This window comes from Mesoplodon bidens, assembly GCF_964165515.1.
Source record: "Mesoplodon bidens genome assembly, chromosome: 1".
Classification (NCBI taxonomy): domain Eukaryota; kingdom Metazoa; phylum Chordata; class Mammalia; order Artiodactyla; family Ziphiidae; genus Mesoplodon; species Mesoplodon bidens.
Window position 1 is genome coordinate 87,416,491 of NC_138176.1, and position 21,537 is coordinate 87,438,027.

The 21,537-nt window shown below is 39.6% G+C and overlaps 1 protein-coding gene across 1 annotated transcript in view; it reads right to left on the reverse strand.

Moving 5' to 3' along the window:
- The window catches only part of TRPC3 (transient receptor potential cation channel subfamily C member 3), a gene marked incomplete at its 5' end in the record, with an annotated part of 76,876 nt that overhangs the window by 16,575 nt on the left and 38,764 nt on the right, over positions 1-21,537 (reverse strand). The window contains 5 exons of the mRNA XM_081223821.1: positions 8,894-8,977; positions 12,483-12,692; positions 14,007-14,202; positions 18,501-18,765; positions 20,835-21,068. Of these exons, the coding sequence (XP_081079947.1) occupies positions 8,894-8,977; positions 12,483-12,692; positions 14,007-14,202; positions 18,501-18,765; positions 20,835-21,068 (989 nt within the window). The remainder of the gene's footprint in view (positions 1-8,893; positions 8,978-12,482; positions 12,693-14,006; positions 14,203-18,500; positions 18,766-20,834; positions 21,069-21,537) is intronic.

The following is a 21,537-nucleotide window of genomic DNA, read 5'->3' on the forward strand; positions in this document are numbered from 1 at the left end:
GAGGAGGAGGGGAAAAATGGTGAAAGATAAAATAAATATACTGATTTTTTCATATTTTAGAGCTGGAGGGTCAAAAGATAAAACTTGAAACTTATAAATCAAATAACAGATATAAGTATGTGTAAAGCACCAAGACAAATAATATAATCCGCTTTGGCAGAGACTGCCAATTCTCTTCCCTGGTTTTTTAGCTCAGCACACGGCCACTAGGAATTAAGACTTATTTCGCAGCCTCCACTGCAGACATGTTGTTTGTGTAACTTTACAGAAGTTCCTTACAGGAAGGAGGCATCTTTCTTCTCTATCACTGTCTGACTATATTTTGGAATGCAGATATAATAGCCAGAGCTCCAGTAGATTTCTTGGACTGTGAGATCATGTTAGAATGAAAGCCAATCATGACAGAGTAACATGATAGAAACAGCCTGGGCCCCTGACAGTGGTAGGTACCATACCAGCCCTGGAATGATCACCTCCAGAATTCTTGAAGAGAAGAGAGAAACACATTTCTATGTTCTTTCAGCTATTAGTGGTTGGTATTTGGTGGTTCTGTGTGATTTGCACCTCTTAATCCTAATTAATATGAACACTCTGAGGTCTACTTTAAAATGATACTGGGTACACAAATGAAGATCTGAACAAATGGAAAGGTGTGTCATAATCTTGAAAAGGAAGACACATATAAAGATGTCAATTCTTCTTAAGTTAACACAACCCCTAAAATACCAACAGAATATTTTGCAAATTATACAAGCTGACTCTAAAGTTTAAGGAGAAAAATAAATAAGAAAGAATAACCAGGAAAATGATGCAAAATAATTTGAGTAAGAGTCTCTTCAAGTAAGAGTCTTGAAGTAAGGACATATGTATGTGTTTCTGTGTATTTTGTTTGATTTTGTTTTAAACTATAGTAATTAAAACAACGTGGTTCTATAGCATATTGAAAGCCCAGAAATAAATCTAAGTAGATATGGGAACTTAGTAAATGATAAAAGTGATATTTCAAATCAATAGAGAAGACAAATTATTCGACACACCCAGTTGTGTAATCATCTGGAAAAAAATAAATTTGTATCCCCACCCACACATTGCATCAAATTATATTCTATACAGATCAAATATTATCATGTAAAAAGTGAAACCATTAGTGTACCAAGGAAAATGTGGGTAAAACATTTCTTAAATATCCTCATATGGGAGAGGAGCTTTTGAAATAGGACACAAAATCTGAAGCCATAAACAATTTGTAAAGTTGACTACACACAATTCTAAAAGGTTGGGAAAAAATACCCACAAATATTAAAAAGACACACAACAAACTGGGGGAAAAATTCTCAACTCCTATCACAGGTAAAGGGCTGATTTTCTTAAAATAATTCTTAATTTTTAAAAGAATTCTTCCTAATTTATAACAAAGAGCCCATCAAGAAAAGCAAATAAATATTGGGTCTTAAGCATATAGAAAACTAAGCCTAAAAAGATGATCAAATTCATTCATCACAAAGAATGCAAAGTAAAATGTGACACTGTGGTATCATTTTCACCTGTCAGTTTGGACAAGATAAAAACCTTTGGTAACATACTATTGGTAAATTAAGGAGGAAATGGGCACTCTTGTACGTTTATTGTTAAGAATATAAACTGGGCTCAGACGCCGGCCGAAGCCCCCCATGGTGCACTTGGGAGCAGAGAAGGCAAGTGCCCAGTGCCCCACATGACTCAGGCACCACTCCCGGGCCTCAGGTGACTGCACCTGACCGGGAAGCCCCTGACAGGAGGCCACCGCTCAGGCGTCTCTGGGACCTGAGGAAAGGAGCCCCCGACAGGACGCCCAGCCCTCAGGTGACTCTGTGACAGGACGGCTGCCTGAGGAGTGAACTTCCATTTTGGAGAGGGGCCCACATGTGAGGGAATAGCAGATGGTCTCTATCAGCTGAGGGCTTGAGCTCAACAACCAAAAGGAAGCGAATTCCAACAACCATGTGCCTGCTAGAGGACAGGGAGCCTTAAATGAGTTTCCAGCCCTGACCAGCAGCTCCCATGCAGCCTCCTGTGTGAGGCCCTGAGCAGAGGACCCAGTTCACCTGCAGAAGTACCCACAAAGAAATGGTATCCTGGCAAAATGAGGCAGGAGCAAAAGAGTTGAACATGTGTGAAAAGGAAAGTGAACCACAGTCCATTCAGTCTAGTATAAAATGGGAAAATTGTTACAATCATTTGAAGACCCAAGAGACTGATAAAAGGCACACTATTAATAGAGAATTGTTTACTCATGAGAAACTCCTACTGTGTAGGGGAAGGATAATAAACCTGACTTGGTTGTCTAGGAGCACTCAAGTACTTCCACCCAACCTTGGACAGAGTTAAAGACAGCTTCTTTGTGGCTGGCAGAGAAAACCAAGCAGCTTTGCTGGCAAGAGGATTCTAAGGGAGGAGAGAAGGAAAGTAATAGGAAGGAAAACAGACATCAAGAGGGTCTTGGTGCTCTGGCCTGGTGTCAGGCCTGAGCCTCTAAGGTGGAAGAGCCAAGTTCAGGACACTGGACCACCAGAGACCTCCCAGCCCCATGTAAGATCAACTGGCGAGAGCTCTATAAAGAGACCTCCGTCTCAACACTAAGACCCAGCTCCACTGAACGGCCAGCAAACTCCAGTGCTGGATGCGCCATGCCAAACAACTAGCAGGACAGGAACACAACACCACCCATTAGCAGAGAGGCTGCCTAAATTAATACTAAGTTCACAGACACACCAAAACACACCACCGGATGTGGATCTGCCCACCAGAAAGACAAGATCCAGCCCCACCCACCAGAACACAGGCACCAGTCCCCTCCACCAGGAAGCCTACACAAGCCACTGAACCAACCTTAGCCACTGGGGGCAGACACCAAAAACAATGGGAACTATGAACCTGCAGCATGCGAAAAGGAGACCCCAAACACAGTAAGTTAAGCAAAATGGAAAGACAGAGAAATATGCAGCAGATGAAGGAGCAAGGTAAAAACCCACCAGACCAAACAAATGAAGAGGAAATAGGCAGTCTACCTGAAAAAGAATTCAGAGTAAAGATAGTAAAGATGATCCAAAATCTGGGAAATAGAATGGAGAAAATACAAGAAACGTTTAACAAGGACCTAGAAGAACTAAAGAGAAAACATACAATGATGAACAACACAATATGTGAAATTAAAAATTCTCTAGAAGGAATCAGTAGCAGAATAACTGAGGCAGAAGAACGGATAAGTGACCTGGAAGATAAAATAGTGGAAATAACTACTACAGAGCAGAATAAAGAAAGAAGAATGAAAAGAATTGAGGACAGTCTCAGAGACCCCTGGGACAACACTAAAGGTACCAACACTTGAATTATAGGGGTCCCAGAAGAAGAGAAGAAGAAAGGGTCTGAGAAAGTATTTGAAGAGATTATAGTTGAAAACTTCCCTAACATGGGAAAGGAAATAGTCAATCAAGTCCAGGAAGCACAGAGAGTCTCATAGAGGATAAATCCAAGGACAAACACGCCAAGACACATATTAATCAAACTATCAAAAATTAAATACAAAGAAAAAATACTAAAAGCAGCAAGGGAAAAGTGACAAATAATGTACAAGGGAATCCCCATAAGGTTAACAGCTGATCTTTCAGCAGAAACTGTGCAAGCCAGAAGGGAGTGGCAGGACATATTTAAAGTGATGAAAGGGAAAAACCTACAACCAAGATTACTCTTCCCAGCAAGGATCTCATTCAGATTTGATGGGGAAATTAAAACCTTTACAGACAAGCAAAAGTTAAGAGAAATCAGCACCACCAAACCAGCTTTACAACAAAGGCTAAAGGAACTTCTCTAGGCAGGAAACACAAGAGAAGGAAAAGACCTACAAAAACAAACCCGAAACAATTAAGAAAATGGTAATAGGAACATACATGTCAATAATTACCTTAAATGTAAATGGGTTAAATGCTCCCACCAAAAGACACAGACTGGCTGAATAGATACAAAAACAAGACCTGTATATATGCTGTCTACATGAGACCCACTTCAGACGTAGGGACACATACAGACCGAAAGTGAGGGGATGGAAAAAGACAGTCCATGCAAATGGAAATCGAAAGAAAGCTGGACTAGCAATTCTCATATCAGACAAAATAGACTTTCAAATAAAGATGATTATAAGAGACAAAGATGGACACTACATAATGATCAAGGGATCAATCCAAGAAGAAGATATAACAATTGTAAATATTTATGCACCCAACATAGGAGCACCTCAATACATAAGGCAAATGCTAACAGCCATAAAAGGGGAAATTGATAGTAACACAATAACATCCGGGGACTTTAACACCCCACTTTCACTAATGGACAGATCATCCAAAATGAAAAAAAATAAGGAAACACAAGCTTAAAATGACATATTAAACAAGATGGACTTAATTGATATTTATAGGACATTCCATCCAAAAACAACAGAATACACATTCTTCTCAAGTGCTCATGGAACATTCTCCAGGATAGATCATATCTTGGGTCAAAAATCAGGCCTTGGTAAATTTAAGAAAATTGACATTGTAACAAGTATCATTTCTGACCACAGTGCTATGACACTAGATATCAATCACAGGAAAAAGACTGTAAAAAATACAAACACATGGAGGTTAAAAAATACACTACTAACTAACCAAGAGATCACTGCAGAAATCAAAGAGGAAATCAAAAAATACCTAGAAACAAATGACAATGAAAACACCAGGACCCAAAACCTATGGGATGCAGCAAAAGTAGTTCTAAGAGGGAAGTTTAGGGCTTCCCTGGTGGTGCAGTGGTTGAGAGTCCGCCTGCCAATGCAGGGGACACGGGTTCGTGCCCCGGTCCGGGAAGATCCCACATCCCGCGGAGCAGCTGGGCCCGTGAGCCATGGCCGCTGAGCCTGCACGTCTGGAGCCTGTGCTCCGCAACGGGAGAGGCCACAACAGTGAGAGGCCCGTGTACCGCAAAAAAAAAAAAAAAAAAAAAAAGAGGGAAGTTTATAGCAAAACAATCCTAGCTCAAGAGACAAGAAACATCTGAAATAAACAACCTAACCTTACACCTAAAGCAATTAGAGAAAGAAGAACAAAAAACCCCCCAAAGTTAGCAGAAGGAAAGAAATCATAAAGATCAGATCAGAAATAAATGAAAAAGAAATGAAGGAAACAATAGCAAAGATGAATAAAACTAAAAGCTAGTTCTTTGAGAAGATAAACAGAATTGATAAAGCACTATCCAGACTCAACAGGAAAAAAGGGGAGAAGACTCAAATCAACAGAATTAGAAATGAAAAAGAAGAAGTAACAGCTGACCCTGCAGAAATACAAAGAATCATAAGGGATTACTACAAGCAACTATATGCCAACTATATGGACAACCTGGAAGAAACGGACACATTCTTAGAAAAGCACCAACTTCTGAGACTGAACTAGGAAGAAATAGAAAATATAAACAGATCAATCACAAGCATTGAAATTGAAACTGTGATTAAAAATCTTCCAACAAACAAAAGCCCACGACCAGATGGCTTCACAGGCAAATTCTATCAAACATTTAGAGAAGAGCTAACACCTATCCTTCTCAAACTCTTCCAAAATATAGCAGAGGGAGTAACAGTCCCAACTACGAGGCCACCATCATCCTGATACCAAAACCAGACAAAGATGTCACATAAAAAGAAAACTGCAGACCAATATCACTGATGAACACAGGTGCAAAAATCCTCAACAAAATACTAGAAAACAGAATTCAACAGCACATTAAAAGGATCATACACATCAAGTGGGGTTTATCCCAGGAATGCAAGGATTCTTCAGTATATGCAAATCAATCAATGTGATACACCATATTAACAAATTGAAGGAGAAAAACCATATGATCATCTCAATAGATACAGAAAAAGCTTTTGACAAAATTCAACACCCATTTATGATAAAAACTCTCCAGAAAGTAGGATAGAGGGAACTTACCTCAACATAATAAAGGCCATATATGACAAACCCACAGCCAACATCATTCTCAATGGTGAAGAAACTGAAACTGTTTCCTCTAAAATCAGGAACAAGGATGCCCGCTCTCATCACTATTATTCAACATAGTTTGGGAAGTTTTAGCCACAGCATTCAGAGAGGAAAAGAAATTAAAGGAATCCAAATCGGAAAAGAAGAAGTAAAGCTGTCACTGTTTACAGATGACATGATCCTATACACAGAGAGTCCTAAAGATGCTATCAATCTTAGAGGAAAACATAGGCAGAACACTCTATGACATAAATCACAGCAAGATCCTTTTTGATCCACCTCCTAGAGAAATGGAAATAAAAACAAAAATAAACAAATGAGACCTAATGAAATTTCAAAGCTTTTACACAGCAAAGGAAACCATAAACAAGATGAAAAGACAACCCTCAGAATGGGAGAAAATATTTGCAAATGAAGAAACTGACAAAGGATTAATCTCCAAAATTTACAATCAGCTCATGCAGCTCAATATCAAACAAACAAACAACCCAATCCAAAAATGGGCAGAAGACCTAAATAGACATTTCTCCAAAGAAGACATACAGATTGCCAACAAACACATGAAAGACTGCTCAACATCATTATTAGAGAAATGCAAATCAAAACTACAATGAGGTATCACCTCACACCGGTCAGAATGGCCATCATCAAAAAATCTACAATCAACAAATGCTGGAGAGGGTGTGGAGAAAAGGGAACACTCTTGCACTGCTGGTGGGAATGTGAATTGGTACAGCCACTATGGAGAACAGTATGGAGGTTCCTTAAAAAAATAAAAATAGAACTACCATATGACCCAGCAATCCCACTATTGGGCATATGCCCTGAGAAAACCATAATTTAAAAAGAGTTATGTGGGCTTCCCTGGTGGCGCAGTGGTTAAGAATCTGCCTGCCAATGCAAGGGACATGGGTTCAAGCCCTGGCCCAGGAAGATCCCACATGCCACGGAGCAACTAAGCCTGCTTGCCACAACTACTGAGCCTGAGCTCTAGAGCCTGCAAGCCACAACTACTGAGCCCACGTGCCGCAACTACTGAAGCCTGTGCGCGTAAAGCCCATGCTCCGCAACAAGAGAAGCCATGACAATGAGAAGCCTGCGCACCACAACAAAGAGTAGCCCCTGCTCACCGCAACTAGAGAAAGTCCATGCGCAGCAGCAAAGACCCAACACAGCCATAAATAAATAATTGAATAAATAAATGAGTCATGTACCACAATGTTCATTGCAGCTCTATTTACAATAGCCAGGACATGGGAGCAACCTAAGTGTCCAGCATCAGATGAATGGATAAAGAATATGTGGCATATATATATACAATGGAATATTACTCAACCATAAAAAGAAACAAAATTGAGTTATTTGTAGTGAGGTGGATGGCCCTAGAGTCTGTCATACAGAGTGAAGTAAGTCAGAAAGAGAAAACAAATACCATATGCTAACATATGTATATGGAATCTAAAAAAAAAAGGTTCTAAAAATGGTTCTAAAAAATGGTTCTAGGGGCAGGACAGGAATAAAGGAATACATTTAGGAATAAAGGACGCAGATGTAGAGAATGGACTTGAGGACATGGGGAGGGGGAAGGGTAAGATGGGATGAAGTGAGAGAGTATCTTTGACATATATATACTACCAAATGTAAAATAGATAGCTAGTGGGAAGCAGCCATATAGCACAGGGAGATCAGCTTGGTGTTTTGTGACCACCTAGAGGGGTGGGATAGGGAGGGTGGGAGGGAGATGCAAGAGGGAGGGGATATGGGGATATATATATATACATATAGCTGATTTTCTTTGTTATACAGCAGAAACTAACACACCATTGTAAAGCAGTTATACTCCAATAAAGATGTTTTTTAAAAAAGAACATAAATTGGTACAAGCTCCATCAAAATCAGTTTGATAATAGCTAAAAAATTAAAATACACATATACTTTAACCAGACAATTCTATAGGCTTGCACGTTTCAAATATCATGTATAGAAGGTTACTTACTTGTATTGCTTGTAATAGCTAAATATTGGCAATATCCTCTATTTCCATCAATAGAAGGCTGATAAATTAAATACAACCATATAATGGGATATAACGTAACCATTACAAAGTAAGACTTTGACAGTCAGTGTGCTAAGCAATTTTGCAGAATGTGCTGCTTCCAAGAAAATCATATGAACAGGAGTATACCCATTAATTGACATTACCATTCATTATAAATTCTTTGGTCCTCATTCTTGTGATCTTGTACTCAACAGAAATCTAAAGATTTGGTAGTCAAAGTGATCAACCAGATGGGAAGGACTATACCCTCTTCTGAGTCAGAAAATAGTGTTGAAATGTCACATCCAAGATCAAAGCACAACAGATATTTTAAAGTAGTACTGATGCAACAGTACAGCCTAAGATTCCATTTGAAAAACAGATTATCTGGAGAAATGTACCAGGTTTTTTTGTACTGTGAGAAAATTATTTTCCTAATATACCACATCTTCCACTGCTTTCTCCAGCTCAAGGTGTATGAAAGCGATCTTCGGAAATTGTGGCAACACTCTGCTTTCAATATCACAAAGGAACTCTTCTTCCTCAATCAAACAGACAAACAAACAAAACAACAGCAAGAAGAAGAAGGAGAAGAAGAGGAAGAACTTGGACTCTGATTTCTAAAGTGCCCTCTAACATACCATTTTCTCTGTTCTGTTCTACCCTCATAGCACATCTGAAGAACTGAAGAATATAAATCTACTCACTTTTCTCACACACACACACATGCACACACACACACATGAACACAGAGACATATGTGGAACTACATACAGGTAAAGAGATATGTCTAATGAATGCTTACCTGATAACGTGTTGGCGGATTGAGAATGCTGTTAAAACTGTGTGATTCAAAAACTCTTGAGTTAGACTGAGTGAAGAGGTTTAACTAGGAAAAAATACAATTAGCCTAGTAAATTAGAATACATTTATTTGTAAATCATAAATATAATCTACTTTATTCTCCCTGATAACATTTCTGGAGTCAACATTTCCGAGGGACATTTTGTGGAAGCTGAGTTTTATGAATGACTTCATATATTTCCAAAGGCAAAAATTAATGTGAGCAACACGCTCACATTTATCAAAATGTTGGACAGATGTACTGTAATAGAACTGTTTAACTGAAAAAATATTATAAAAAGTTGGCTCGTAGGGCTTCCCTGGTGGCGCAGTGGTTGAGAGTCTGCCTGCCGATGCAGGGGACACGGGTTCGTGCCCCGGTCCGGGAAGATCCCACATGCCGCGGAGCGGCTGGGCCCGTGAGCCATGGCTGCTGAGCCTGCGTGTCCGGAGCCTGTGCTCCGCAACGGGAGAGGCCACAACAGTGAGAGGCCCGCGTGCCGCAAAAAAAAAAAAAAAAAAAAAAGTTGGCTCGTGTTAAACATAATTGTTCCTGGGGTCCTTATACACTTTATCAAAATGTCCTCATGGCATCTAGAAGGAGAAATTGCACAGAAGCAACTCTATCTGCTCCTGAGCCTGTGTTCCTTTCCTACACTTGAACAGTTACACACTACAAGTTCAGAGGGTATAGGGTATCATTTGGTATTTTGTAATCCTAAAGCATGAGCCAAAACAAAACGTCTTCCTAAGTATCTTGGAAGTACACTGTGCCAGGTTCAACACTTTGGAGAGAATTGGACTAAGGTATTTTGGCTTTCTTTTCTTTTCTCTCTCTTTTTAAGGTTTAACTTTTGAGTGGGTAAGAACAGAAAGCAAGAGGAGACTGTCGTTACTGTCTACCCTTCACATATGTGAACAGGGCCTGCATCTTATTCACAGATAAGCTGCTACCTATACAGTGTGATTCAAAGGCAGGGCCCTTTATCCAAGAAAATGTATTCACTCCACCACCTGTCTTCCCACCATCATAACTTAGGAAGCGGTGGGATACTAGAAGGGAAGGAAGTGGCACTTAAAGGTAAGGATCCTCCCGGTTTTGTCCTCTTTCGATTGTGGCAGGAGAAAACCTCAGCTAACAAAGTTAATTCTCCTATTTGCCACTAGAGGTCAGTCTCTGACTGTTGACTGAGGTTAGAGGTAAACGTTAGATTGATTTCTTGAGGTTCCTTCCTGTCCTCTAAAAAAGAAAAGCAGAAACATAATTTCTCCAAATGTTTACTAAATTCAGGACACAGAGAGTATCTATAAAGATTAATAAGATTAAAGAGATAAAAACAGTTCCATGAACAATTTAAGAAATAAAATCAAAACGGCAGGGTTTTTTTTTTTTGGCTCCACCATGCCACGTGCGGGATCTTAGTTCCCTGACCAGGGATCAAACCTGTGCCCCCTGCAGTGGAAGCGCGGAGTCCTAGCCACTGGACCACCAGGCAAGTCCCCAAATGGCAGATTTTAACCAGATATGGGGAGACTAGGAAGCCAAGCGGCATGGCTCCTGAAAGATCAGTGCTCAACCTTCTTCTGTTTCCAGCAACGTCTCTGAAGAAAGCTATTCTTCCTGCCACTGTTGCAATACAGGCAGGAGAGGACACCCTAAACAGAGCACATGTGCTGCCCTCACATCCCTGTGAGCAAGCTGGTTTTGTGTTTTGTTTTGTTTTTTGTTTTTTATAGCCACAGCCAACTTGAATGAGCTCCTCTTAACCTGTTAGAGTTTCTCCCCTTCTACATTATGACAGTATCAGGAATGAAGTCAAATGTCAGTGAAATCATTTGCCTACAGAAAGAAAACTTGAGGGTGTGAAGTGCTGGAGCTGTGAGTTCCCATGCTTGAATAGCTTCCCTTTTAAATAATAAAGACTCAGAGAATAATAATCAATCCCCAGAGAAACAAACTGCCTTCCAAACAAAGTCCATCTCAGCAGTAGCAGGAGTTGCCCAGGATGGCAATTAGAACCCAACCCCTTTAAGACGCTAGCTAAGCTGCAGCTAAAGGCACAGCCCGTGGGGCGGAGGTGGGGCAGTAACCAAGCTAGAGCCACACCTGCTGAGCAGGAGGCAGCCAGGTGCAGCAGAAAGAGTTAGACCTCTGAGGCTGGAAAACGCCAATTCCACGACTACCCCACACTGGCTAGCTCTTGTGACCTTGCATAGGTGAGTTGTTTTAATGGCTTCAGTGGTCTTATCTATAAAATGGGAATAATAATACCTACCTCACAGCGTTGCATGAGGTTCAAATGTACGGCAAAGCACTTTGTAAACTGTGAATGAGGACGGGCACTGATATTTGTTGAGGCTGGAATTTTGTGCCTCTCATATCCTCCTCACAATAACCCTGTGAAGTTTTCTCTCTTTCAGGTGAGACAATTATGGCTTAGGGTAATGAAGTGATTTATCCGTGTTACTTTCTAATAAGCCTTAAGCCAGAATTGAAACCCAGGTCTAATGCCAAGGCTCTCTTCCTTACATTATGTGGCTTCTCACTGTATACAGTGAGATATTATTTGAAATCATAGCCGATCACTGTCTTGCAACCTAAGAGCCTTAAAAGCCCATATTCAGGTCAAACAAAGAAGGTTTAAAAGGCTACCTTCTTAAAGAGTAAGATGTAGAGTATTACAAATCTTGGAAATGCACATCTCTTTTAAAAAGTGAGAAATTAAATTGCACTAACCCTGTCTTTTTCCCCAGCATTAACTGAGAAAAAATATGTACCTTATGGAGGTAACATTGCTATCTTGTGGGCTCCATTTTCACAACTTTTAGGCAAAATTATATTTTAATTTTGCTCCTGTCTGCTTCACTCCCTATTATTTGAGGTTCTGCCAATATCTTTCTATCTCCTATACCAATTCTACCTCTGCAAATTAAGTTCCTGATACTAAAGTGCTAGCATGGAACTTATCTTTGTTAAAATCAAAGTATGACTCAATTAGTATGACTCAAGAACAAACCATTCTTGATTATTTATAAAAGGGAGCATTTATGGTTAATATTTGGGGGTGCTCTTAAGCCTGTATCGAGTTTATGATATTAAAGGAAAAAAGATTATTTAGCCCAATAAAGGGTTTCTACAAATAAGAATAATATGTTGGTGGTGAACTATATATACAACCAAGAGAAAAATGTGAGGATAGAACTATTTAACTTCAGAATAACAACTGAGAAGCATGGAACACACACAAAAAGACAAAGTGTTTTCTAGCAATAACTTTTCTGTTTACTTTTAACAAGTTAAAGAAGTTTTTTGTTTGTTTGTTTCTAATTTGGTAGTTTACATGAAATTCTGACCAAAAACAAGGCATAGACTAAGTGACTTCTTGATATATTATGAAGATATTAAGTATTAGTCTATGAAAGACTATGGAATGGACAGTTACTTTCAACATCTTCTAAGTTCACACATAAAAATTATTGAACAAACGTCAAAAGACAAGGAGAAAGACAAAACATTTATCTTCAGGTCTCAGTAAGCTTTTGATACCTACCCTGGACTTTGAGTTACCCATTCCCATTTCTATATCCTTCTGTAGCCTTCTCCTTCTGCATTTGGAAAAGTTAATGATCCGCATGATGAAATAAACAAATGACTTTGGACTAGGAACCAGACTGAAGGGTGGAGGTAATGTTTTTCCATCATCAAAATACGATAACCAAAGTTTTGAGCGAGCAAACTTCCATTCTACGTCACTGTCATCCTGTGTCACAAAAACAGAAAAAATATAACTGATTTTAAAAACTAAAAATTCTAGTAATTGATTTCAGTAGGATCTTACAATGAACATACATTATGCTTTTGAAATACAAAAGTGGCATATATACATTTATCTGCATATAATCTCTATTGGGCTATATAATATTCTAAGTAATATAATTTTCATGATATTTAACATTTTTTTCTCTTCCATATGCCTCTGTCTGTACCCACTGAAATTTAACCAGAATTTCCTGTCCCCTATCCAAAAAACAAAGCATAAGCACAAGAAAAATTCAGGGTCGAGGAAGGATGAAAAGATTAATTCCTCTCTCCCTCCCCACCCCCTCCAATTCTGCGTATTCAACAATAGTTCTCCGTTCCCCTCCTCATCTACACCCATCCAAGCCAGGTTGTAGACAGCATATTATAAAGGGCAAAGGAAAAAGACAGCAGCATTCAGATGAATTGCACTTTGGAGTTTATGTGTCTGCCATATGTACTCAAATGTCACATGAGGCCCTCAGTGGCCTATTTCTGTCTTAATCTCCTTTTATCCTCAGTGCTGCCCCCTGGTGGTGGCATAAACATTCTATCTGGTAGGAAGAATGGAGAGAAGAAACGGAGCCGGTCCATGATTGGAAGAAGTTGGCTCAGTCATTTCACACTGCCCAGTCTGCCATTACTACACCCAAGCAGGTGTTCAGAGTACAAGTTTTCATCTCTGGAGGACCTGAATTCTGCTTTGAGAACACTATCTTATATGTTGCTAAAACACAGATAGAGACTCGATGGACTTAACAAACAGTAAAGCACTAAAGAGATACAGCACACTAAACTGGAGTACATAAGAAAACATATATACAGTGATGAAGAAAGGCACCAAATCGAGCCCAATCCCAAACAAAAATAAAGTGATTTCTAGAATACTAAAAATTCTAACTAGATAAAGAACATCATCAAAGTTTACCAGGCATCTAGTAATTTCTCTACTGGGATCTTTCAGATGGTTGGCTGGCCAACGTAGGAGAGAATAATTTCCCTATGGCCAATACTTCTTCTAGACACTAATTCAGCAATATACCCTGAGAGAAGGCAGAATGATGGTAAATTCATGAGGACCCTGCTGTGCTCCTAGAAGATACTAGAAGGTGTATTACCACCTATCCAGATGGAAAACACAGAGAAAGGCCCTGCTTTGGTCTAAGCCTCTTTGTTGACAAGAGCAGGAGCTCCAGCACAGGGCACAAAAGCAGACGCAGTGTGCTATTAGAACGAAATGGCAAGGACAGACACAGTGGGTAGGAAGCAGATTTACCTCAATTTCTTGATATGAGCTATTAATCATAGCAATGAGCATGTTGAGTAAAACAACCACCATAGTTACATTGTATATTCCATAAAGAACGTATCCAATATTCTCTATGAATTTGTGATCATATTTGAGCACAACGGAAGTCACTTCAGACAACCCAAATATTGACCAAAACAAAGTCTTGAAACTTTCTTCTACACTGTTGAAAGAATAAGGTGCAAAGTAAATAAATAAACAGTTTTCAGTATGAAAAAGTCAAAAGCAAAAACAAGTTAAGGTCTGAATACTGCACAGATGTAAAATGCTATTGTATTAAACTATCATCATAATACCCTGATCATAACAATTTTGTTATAATATTTAATAGAAAATTTTCTCTCAGGTTTTTAGGAACTGGTGATTAAATGGTGCCAATACCTAGTTTTTCTTTAAGTTATCATCAAGTGAAAATTTTCTGAGCTTGGCAGGGGAAAGCTGAAGTCATGCCCCAATACCCATTCCTCTTTCCTAGAAGGATGGAAGTTTGGGGTTTGATTTTGTAGGTGGTTTAGGAATTTAAGTCAAGTTTTCTGGCGTAGAACAAGATTAGGATTAAAATTATATACCCACTTCCAAAAAAAGTATGTACAAACTTATTCCTTGCAGCATGGCAGCAGGGAAGAATGAAAACTAACAAAATATCTATCAATAGAAGAGTGGGTAAATAATTCTGGTACATCTATAAATGGATTGCTATGCAGCCACTGGGGAAAAAATGAGACATATCTGGCTTCATGTGTTTATATGAAATGATATCCAAGATATATTATTAGAGAAAAAATGAGATGTAACAAGTGTAAAATAGTCTACTGTTTTAATAACAAAGAGGGGTATACAAATTCTTATATTCTTGCTTATGCAAAAACCATCTCTGAAAGTAACCAAAAGAAACCATTGCCTCTGTACCTAAGGAGAACTAAGAGACTGGTGTCCAAGGCTGAGGAAGGGGACAGGCTCTTCACTGTAGATACTGCTCTACATGTATTTTTCGCCACAAGAATATATTACCTACCTAAAAGTTTTACTTAAGTGGAAGTGAAGAGAAGGCAACAGAATTAAAGATTCCTATTCTTTTCCCTTAATTTATATAGTCTACTTCCTGATTCTTCCATCACAGCAGTTAGCACTTAAGCCCTCCCCAGACTAATTACCTACTTGTATCCCTTAAATGAACTATGCCGACTGAATTTGGCTGGTTTTGTCATACAACCGAGGGGTAATTACTGATCTGTGAACCATGAGAATAATCCTTAAACAGTTACACATGTAGAATTTCAGTAAAAAGGAGGGTTCCAAAGTAAGCCCTTTTTTTTTCAAGGAAATAGTACTTTTTTTGGTTTGTTACAACAGATGCTAAACAACAATTTTATAGATTTGTAGGTTTTAGTACTAGCTTAATTCAATCATTCAACAAATATTGATGGAGCACCTATTATGTTTTAGACATTGTGCTAGACCCTGGGAATAGAGGGTTCAATAGAAAGGTTCCTGTTCCTGTAGAGTTACTCTCGATTATGAAACATTTGATGATGTGATGTTATAGCACAGATGCTAAAGGAAGAATAAGAACGACTATTAGCCTCTTTGTTCCTGCCGTGAATTTAACAGCATCTCAAAGTGTCCCCACTCCCTCCTCTTCCTTTGCAAACCTTCCCACCTCTAAGGCTGGGAATATAGATTACCGAGAATGCACAGGTGTGGGGAGAGGGGGAGAGGGAAAAGGAGAGGACACTGGCAGTTCCTGAGCTCCTACTACGGGCAAGAGGCTTTACATAAATTACCTTCCATATCCTTACCATGACCTGATTCAAACCTTATTGTGCTTTTTTTGTTTGGCCTCACCGCGGGGCATGGGGGAATCTTAATTCCCTGACCAGGGATTGAACCCTCACCCTGTGCAGTGGAAGCACAGAATCTTAACCACTGGACCACCAGGGAAGCCCCTATAATACTTATTTTAAAAACAAGAAACTAATACTGAGAAATGTTAAGATACTTAACCAAAGACCACAGCTAGAAAAGAGCAGACGTTGCTTTCACAGCCAGGTCTGCCTGATTTTCCAGCCTATGGTCTTTCCACTGTACCATGTTGCCAGGTCCTCACACAAAGCAGTGACGAAATGTAGTGTATAAGATGAGTTCTCATAGAGGTCAAAGGGGTACTACTGTGTGCAGGATCTCTCTGTCCTTCCCCCTGGGTTCAAACAGAATTTTTTTTTCATTACAATAAAGTGAGTTTCAGTTCTCTTTCATCCCTACGATCTGCTCTATATTAACTACTTGGAAAAATTCATTTCAAAACAATTTAGATGCCTGGAAGGGCCTGATATTCTACTTTAGTCCACAGGGAACTTACTGAAGGTCTAGTTTGTTTTCAGCTGTGGCATTACAGGGCACAGAGGGTACAAAGGGAGGCACGGAGGATCTTCTGATCTCCTCACCTGGAAGGACCACAGTACAGACGGAGGGCCCGCCTCCCTGACCGCTAAACAGCAATGGGTGACAGAGGATCTGGCAATGTGGACTTCTCCATGCTGAGGGAAATTAAAGGGACAATAACTAAAAAAGCTTATTCAAGGAAGACTTCATGAGGAAGGTAAGCCTCCAGTGCAGACGCCAGTATGATCAAAGGAAGGAAGTGGTACTACTGTATAGTGGACGGTACAATGTTTAACTATAATTTCTTCTTCTTCAACTCCCTGTACTGATTAATGATACATTAACATAAAAGCGAGTGCTCCAGGACATCCCTTGTGGCGCAGTGGTTAAGAATTCACCTGCCAGTGCAGGGGACACGGGTTCGATCCCTGGCCCAGGAAGATCCCACATGCCACGGAGCAACTAAGCCCGAATGCCACAACTACTGAGCCTGAGCTCTCGGGCTCTTGTGCCACAACTACTGAGCCTGTGTGCTGCAACTACTGAAGCCCACACACCTAGAGCCCGTGCTCCACAACAAGAGAAGCCACCACAATGAGAAGCCCGCACACCACAACGAGGAGTAGCCCCCACTCGCTGCAACTAGAGAAAGCCCGCACGCAGCAACGAAGCCCCAATGCAGTCAAAAAAAAAAAAAAAAAAAAGCCAATGCTTCTTTTTGAAATAATGGCTACAAAATGATGAAACTAAATTTAATGTCATACATAATGTAAGAGATATCCAGTATTAAAAATTTGCTACCCAATTCTCTTAAAATAGCTAGTTTTATCTAGGATTTCCCTGAGTTTTGATCCACTCTGTGATCAAACATTCATTAAACTCAAAGAGATAAGCCTTTGGAGCAATGTAATCTCACAAAAGCACTGTTTTTGTTTTTTGTTTTCTTAGGTTTTCTCCATCCCTTTCCTTTTTTTCTTTTTTCGGTATAGCTGATGTACGATATTACATAAGTTTCAGGTGTACAACACAGTGATTCACAATTTTTTTTTTAATAAATTTATTTATTTTATTTTTGGCTGTATTGGGTCTTCGTTTCTGTGCGAGGGCTTTCTCTAGTTGCGGGGAGCGGGGGCCACTCTTCATCGCGGTGCGCAGGCCTCTCACTGTCGCGGCCTCTCTTGTTGTGGAGCACAGGCTCCAGATGCGCAGGCTCAGTAGCTGTGGCTCACGGGCTTAGTTGCTCCACGGCATGTGGGATCTTCCTAGACCAGGGCTCGAACCTGTGTCCCCTGCATTAGCAGGCAGATTCTCAACCACTGTGCCACCAGGGAAGCCCAATGATTCACAATTTTTAAAGGTTATATTCCACTTACAGTTGTGACGAAATGTTGGCTATATTCCCTGTGCTGTACAGTACATCCTTGAGCCTATGTTACACCCAATAGTGTGTGCCTCCTAGCCACCCCCCCGATTATTACACCCCCCCACTGTTAACCACGAGTTTGTTCTCTACATCTCTGAGTCTGTTTCTTTTTTGTTATATTCACTAGTTTGTTGTAGTTTTTAGATTCCACATATAAGTGATAGCACACGGTTTGTCTTTCTCTGTCTGACTTATTTCAGTTAGCACACTCCAAGTCCATCCACATCTTCTTTATCCATTCCTCTGTTGATGAACACTTAAGTTTGTTTCCATATCCTGGCAATTGTAAATAAGGCTGCTATGAACATTGGGGTGCATGTCTCTTTTTGAATTAGTTTTGTTGTTTTTTTCTTATATATACCCAGGAATGGCATTGCTGGATCATATGACAGTTCTATTTTTAGTTTTTGAGAAACTTCCATACTGTTTTCCACAGTGGCTGCACCAATTTACATTCCCACCAACAGTGTACGAGGGCTCCCTTTTCTCCACGTACTCGCTAACATTTGTTATTTGAGGCACTAACTATGTTTAATGGATTATTTTCCTGCTCTTAAAAACATCTTTATTACAATCATTGAAAAAAAATTTTTTGCTTCATCTAGACTTGTTAGAATTTCCCTTCATCCTACCTTTTTGTAAAATGTTTTACTTACGTGGTAAAAGCAGCATTTACTTTAGCCCCAAGGTAGTAAGAATAAAGTATGAACATGCCAATCATAAAAGCAAGAAACACCATAATAAAGAGGACCATGAACTTAAATATGTCCTTCACAGTCCTTCCAAGAGAGATCTGTAAGGGGCCGAAGCTCTCATTCGCAGGGAGGATGTAGGCGATCCGAGAAAAGCTGAGCACGACAGCTATGGCATAGAGACCTTCAGATATGATCTGAGGGTCAGAAGGGAGCCATTTATCTCTGGCTACAAGAAAAGAGAGAGAGAGATTAAAGATGGAACTTTCTATTCATTGCTAACTACATGGAATACCTTAAATAGGATCTACCTTGTAGGTAGGTGGTTATTATCTCAATTGAAACTACTCTACATTTAATGAACTGTCCAGGCACTATTTTTCATGTTAAACCAGAAACATATGAATTCTACATTCATATGGTTTCTTTTAATGGAGGAAATGCTATTATAAAGATACAAAGCTGACTTCACATTGAGCAGAAGCAGAATAAAGTACAAGAGATGAAAAAAGAGGTGAAAATGTTTCATTAGATACAGACTGTGTCCAGGATGACAAAACAACTGACCTGACTGATTTGTACCCTCAGTTACCAGATTTATGGACTGGCTATTTTATCATCCTATAGGCTCAGTTGGCACAAATCTTCTTTTCCCTATTTCATGGGAAAACTAGGTCATCTAACAGTTTATGCAAGTAAAATGTCATATTATAAGAAGTGAGAATGTCACTGAATCACAACGGTGCTGTCAATGTGATGTCTGAGCAACACAGCTGGTTCCTGGAAAGTATAAAATGCTACTGAGGTACAAAAATCTTGGCAACAGATTCTAAATGAGGACCCCCCAACACCCCTTTCAAGGTTACTTTAGTAAGTTCACAGCAGACTATTGGATACTCGTTTCCCTGGAAGACCAGCGAAACACTCTGTGGTTAATTCTGTGAGAACTGGGTCACTCCCAGACACTGGGAGTGTCCCAACAACATTCCCAACAACAACAAAAATGAACATTTATTGAATGTTTAATATGTACCAGACACTGTGCTTTCAATGACTCTATGGATCTGAGGTTATTATTCTCTTCTCAAAGATGCAGAAACCAAGACTTAGAAAGGTTAAAAACTTGATCAAAATCACAGTAAGGAGTGAAGCCTAAATTCACAAATTTCCATTCCTCCAGATGACAGTCATTAGACACACACAAGTAAATTTACATAAGAAGGTACTGAAATAGTCAACATACATGTTACACACAAATACAATCTAAGCTATTTCCTTAATTATAAGTGGTAATCACTTGCTCATTTGGTCCTTGGTATATAAAAATCTTTGCTTGCTGACAAGAGATAATGTGTTTAAATTTCACAATGTGTAAAACGTACACCTTCATTTTAGAGCATGCACTCAGCCTTCTTCAATAATGTTAACACGCTGCTGGTACATATCACAATGTACTTTAAAGAGTTATTCCTCACAATCAGAACGCATTTAAACTCTGTGCCTGAGTTTCCTTATCTGTAAAATGAGGGTTAGACAATAATTGCTAAAATCTTTTCCAGGTTTAAGATTTTGCAACTATATGAAAATTTGCTAATTGTGGCTTCCCAATTTCGCCTTAAGGGAAGGGAAGCTAACATTGTTTAATATTGGTTTGCAGTGGGCAAGGAAGGCATCGGTAACCATGCACATCTAATGTCACTGGGGTCTCCTGCTCTCATGATTTAGAGAAGCCTGGTTTCTCCATCCCATCATAGAGCACAACATCCTTCCCAGCATTTCTGCTGGTTCTGCAAAGCTTACATTCTCACTGTCACTTTAGCTCCTATTTCCTGCCTCTGCTGAATTTTTGTTCACTTCCCTCTACAGCAGTTTAGCACCTTTTATTATTTTATCTCCTCTAACCCAGGCTCTCAGGGACTCATCTTCCACATCAAACAATTTAGCAAGCTATTTTCCCCCCAATTAAAGACAATTTCATGTCCTAAGAATATATAAGCATAATCGTGATGTTAGGCTTAAAGGTAATTTTCTCCCACCTTGAAATAACTCCTTTTTATAGATGTGAAAACTGTGGCACAGAGAAGTAAACTAATTTGAACAAAGTCACACAGCTAGGGAGAGTCAGTGCCATGATATGAATCTAGTTTTATACAGCTTTAAAGCTCATGTTCTTTCTACCATCTCTACACATTCAACATGCATCTTATACTAAACATACTCTTTATTGGCACTCCCTTCCAAAATGTGCTTGTAATACCCTTCCTGAGACAAAAGAGGACTCTGCAGCTGATAACTTACCATAAGTGAAATACTGTATCTCTGGTGGAAGTGTAACTTCACTGAGGTCGCTCTCTTGGACATAACTGTCCACATACTGTTGTGCTTTTGTTGCCTGAAGGAAAGCCAGGAATCTGGCTGTGAAAGCAGCAATGAAGATGGAGAGCATCCCGAAGTCTAGGACATTCCACAACTGCAAAATGTATTCCCTCGGTCCTTCCAGCCAGAGCTCCTTACACTCAGACCACATCATTCCTGTCACAAGATGCACAGATTACAGACAAGAGTTTACTGCTTGGATCGGGAAGCTACTATTTCGTCCACCATCAGTCCCCACCTATAAAATGCCCCAGTGTAAAGCATGCCACTAGGCACTGTAAAGCACTGATGGACTACAGCTCAGGAAGGGAGGTGCTGGGCAGAGTTAAGTGAAAGAAGAAGCTTCGACTGAAGGAATGATTCACTCCATCAAGTTAGATTTTGCTGAAACATAATTCTACATATGGCACAAGAAATGACGCTACTCTTATGGGGGTAGGGCAGGAGGGAGGGAAGGAAATAAGCAAGGAAGGCTCTTCACATCAAATGATTTTGGCCCAGGAAACACTTGGAGGAGAGGAGAAAATTCATCTTTATAAAATGACAATGGTTAATTACCAAATCATGGTGATTATTAGAGAAATCAGCCCTTAATTGAGAACCCTGCTCTACACTTTTAACAAGA